Here is a 3,188-nt window from a genome sequence, read left to right as displayed (position 1 = left end):
ACAGCGATACTTTGTTGTGTTCAGCGGTAGCTGAAAATGCTCTAAACGACAACGTCAAGGTTGCAGTTTAGAGGCAGCTTGCTGAGTAAACTGACACAACAAGAAGGAGGAAGAGCTGCAAACGCTAGAAGAGGCCGCGAAAACAGACAAGACAGGCTGGTTCAAGCGGACAGGCTGGTTGGCGTTCTTCAAGGATCGAAATCTTGTTCATCTGGCCCATCAAGCCCGGGCTCCCGATCGGAGCGAACACAAGCTCAAGCTAGCTGCTCAGCTGGCAGAGGGACTGATTAAGCGAGAAGCGTTAAGGGATTGGCTACGCTTCCGCAAGAACTCAGGCGCTGGCTGCGGAGCGCAAAGCAGAGCGAGATCGACGTGCGGCGTTGGGGCGACTGCAGAACCCAGAGAGTCAGGCTGTGTACGCAAGCTATATAGTGAGGTTTGTCTGCTTCTATCTACGCGTGCTAGGAGATGAAGAGCAGCAGATTATGCGTTTCCGACAGCAGCGCGACACAGCTGCTCGATCTGAAAGCAGTGCGGCGTGAGCAGCGACGAAGACAGCGAAGACGAAGCGGAAGGCAGTGAGGCTGACGACACAGCCTGCGGCCCTGGCGCAGGACACGCAGTTAACAGGCACCAGACATGATGAAGGACACGCGCGAGCTCTTCACGTGGACAGCTGAGCAGAAGTTGTATGCGATCAGGCTGTGGGACGCGCTAGATGGGCGACGACAGAGGCGCTCAGACGGGGCGCTTCTTGCGTCTATCAGCTTGTTCATCTTCACGACGTATCATCTGTGGCGTTGTCTACTGGTTTGATTCAGTTTCTTGCAGTGCGTGCTTGGGATGTTGATGTAGACAGGGCCGCTTGCGGACTGCAAAGAACTACTCGTACAGCTGCTGGCGATGGGTGTACTGCGTGCGGGTGCTCGCTCTAGAGAAGCTGCTCCCAGGAGGGCAGCGCGACACGCAGACAGAAGAAGACCGCGACAGTTTTCTGGCAACGCGGCACAAGCAGCTAGCAGACGGCACGTTCAGCCCGATGAGCGAGATGATCAGCATGCTGGCGTACGGCAAACACATTGGACTTACAGCCGGCAACTCAGGCAACGCTTACTGGTCAGAGGACAAGCAGACGTTCTATCTGAACGGCCGACTGATCGTCATCCGCCGCTTCTGCAAGATGGCGCAGGACTTGTTGGCTGAAACAGAGCAGATGTGTGGGAGCTTGCTGGGTGGACGGCGAGGAAGAGCGGGTTACCGTTGATTTGAAGCAGGTAGTTGACGACGTCACGTTTCACAAAACGACGCACGTCGTTTGTCGACGCTCCAGGCAACAAACTGCAAGGCGGGCTACCGATATAAGGGCGCGTGGTGGAGGACACCAAATCGCAGCGAAACAGGTTTAGCGTTAGGGTTTTCGCTTAATCAAGAAGCACATTTTGTGGTGGTCCCTCGCGCAACCCTAACACCCCTGAATCGCGATCAATTTTTACTTGGATCAAAAAAACGTCTCATACAAACTCGATTTCTACGTACTTTGCGCAGCAACGCTAAGCGTTTGGTCTGTAACTTTAGTAAAACGCAGTGCTGTTTTGGTAAGTAGGGTTAGGGTTTCTGCACAATGGAGCTTGTGTGGGACAGCCGAGCAACAGCACCCTAACAGGCAAAACATTATAAGCAGCAACACTGCGAACTCCCGCAAGTGGCTGCAGCAGCTTGCGCTCAGCAACTGCGACAGCGTATTTAGCTTTCTTGAAGACTTTAGTGTTATTGTTTGCAAGCAGCACTGCACAGCAGTAGTGAGTCTGATGCGCATCTCTGTAAACACCATGCTGCATCTGCTGCGCTACGGACAAATACTTGAGCGCTTCAGTCAATTTAAGACTGTCGCTCTAAGCGCAATTGAGCTCCTGGACGAGCCCGCGCAGCCGCTGGACGAGCTGGAGACCGCTTGATGGTGCGCAGTGCAAGACGTGCAGCTGGATTACTGTTAACAAAGATGAGATGCGCAGGCATTGCAAGAAAAAAACACCAGCAAGCTTGGGTAGAGAGAGAAAAGCTGCTCTATGATATAGTAATAGTGCAGAGCTTCTTTTGCACTGGGGGGCTGCAAAAATATTTTATTGTTAAGGCTGGTGCTGTTGAAAATAGGCAAAATTCAGACCTAAATCAGGTGGTTGAAGAACAACTTAATGCATGGCGCCAGGTGCGAAATCAGCTTGAAGAAGATATACAGGTTATGGGCAACGCTGCAAAGACTGATAAAACCGGCTGGTTCAAGCGAACAGGGTGGTGGAGTTCTTAAAAGGCCGGAATTGTTATCTAGCCCATCAAGCCCGCTTACCTGACCGCAACGAGGTGAAATTGCAGGCAGCTGCTCAGCTAACAGAGCAGCTGATTGAGAAGTGCGTCAGAGGCTTAGCAACGCTTCCACAGGAAACCCGGCGATGGCTTCGTAGTGCGCGGGACAGATATCGATTAACAACTGCTGGCGCGACTGCAGAACCCTGAGAGTCGGCGACGTACGCTGGCTATATGGTCTGATTCGTCTGCTTCTATCTTCGCATCATCGCAGATGAAGAGCGCCAGATGGACAAGTATCTATCGCAGAGAGATCAGGCTATTCACAGCAGCGAGGAGTTAAGCGGCGATGGTGCTGGCACAGAGAGCGAGTACAACGACAGCAACGACGACAACAATGCTGATAGCGACGGCAATGATAGTGTTGTGCTAGAGCGCTGACCGCGTTAAAAAGCGCTGACAGACATAATGAAGGATGCGCGTGAAGTGTTTAGCTGGAAGGAGGATTAGAAGGCGCTGGCGATTGGCTGTGGATTGCTCTTGATAACGGTGACGAGCAGCTCAAATCACTGTTCTGCTGGACTTGCTGAGTTTGTTCATACTTACGAGCTATGGCAATGAGGTGTTGTTAGCTGGATTGGTGCAGTTTCTTGCTGTGCTAGGATAGACACCAAGACAAAACGCTTGCGCACTGCAAAGAACTACTTGTATATGCTAGCAGGGATGGTGTATTGATTGCATATGGGTGGTTGGAGTTGAGAAGCTTCTTCCAGCAGGGCGCGATGAGCAGATAGAAGAAGCGCGGGACAGGTTCTTGGAAATGCGCAAGAAGTATCTGGCCAACGGCTCGTATAGTCCGACGAGTGAGATGATCAGTCTTCTAGCAT

The 3,188-nt window shown here is 52.1% G+C and overlaps 1 protein-coding gene across 1 annotated transcript; it reads left to right on the top strand.

Annotated features, from left to right (window-relative positions):
- Nucleotides 1-642: 642 nt before the first annotated feature.
- On the top strand, nucleotides 643-3,188 carry C7974DRAFT_429590 (uncharacterized protein; the record flags this gene model as incomplete). Its single annotated transcript, XM_046144644.1, has 3 exons — nucleotides 643-810; nucleotides 860-1,217; nucleotides 2,576-3,188. 3 exons carry the CDS (start codon nucleotides 643-645, stop codon nucleotides 2,740-2,742), a joined length of 693 nt encoding a protein of 230 aa, XP_045990783.1. The 3' UTR covers nucleotides 2,743-3,188.

The sequence above is a fragment of the Boeremia exigua genome (genome assembly GCF_020726555.1).
Source record: "Boeremia exigua strain MPI-SDFR-AT-0100 chromosome Unknown C7974scaffold_23, whole genome shotgun sequence".
Lineage (NCBI taxonomy): Eukaryota > Fungi > Ascomycota > Dothideomycetes > Pleosporales > Didymellaceae > Boeremia > Boeremia exigua.
This window is presented reverse-complemented; position numbering and strand designations above follow the sequence as displayed.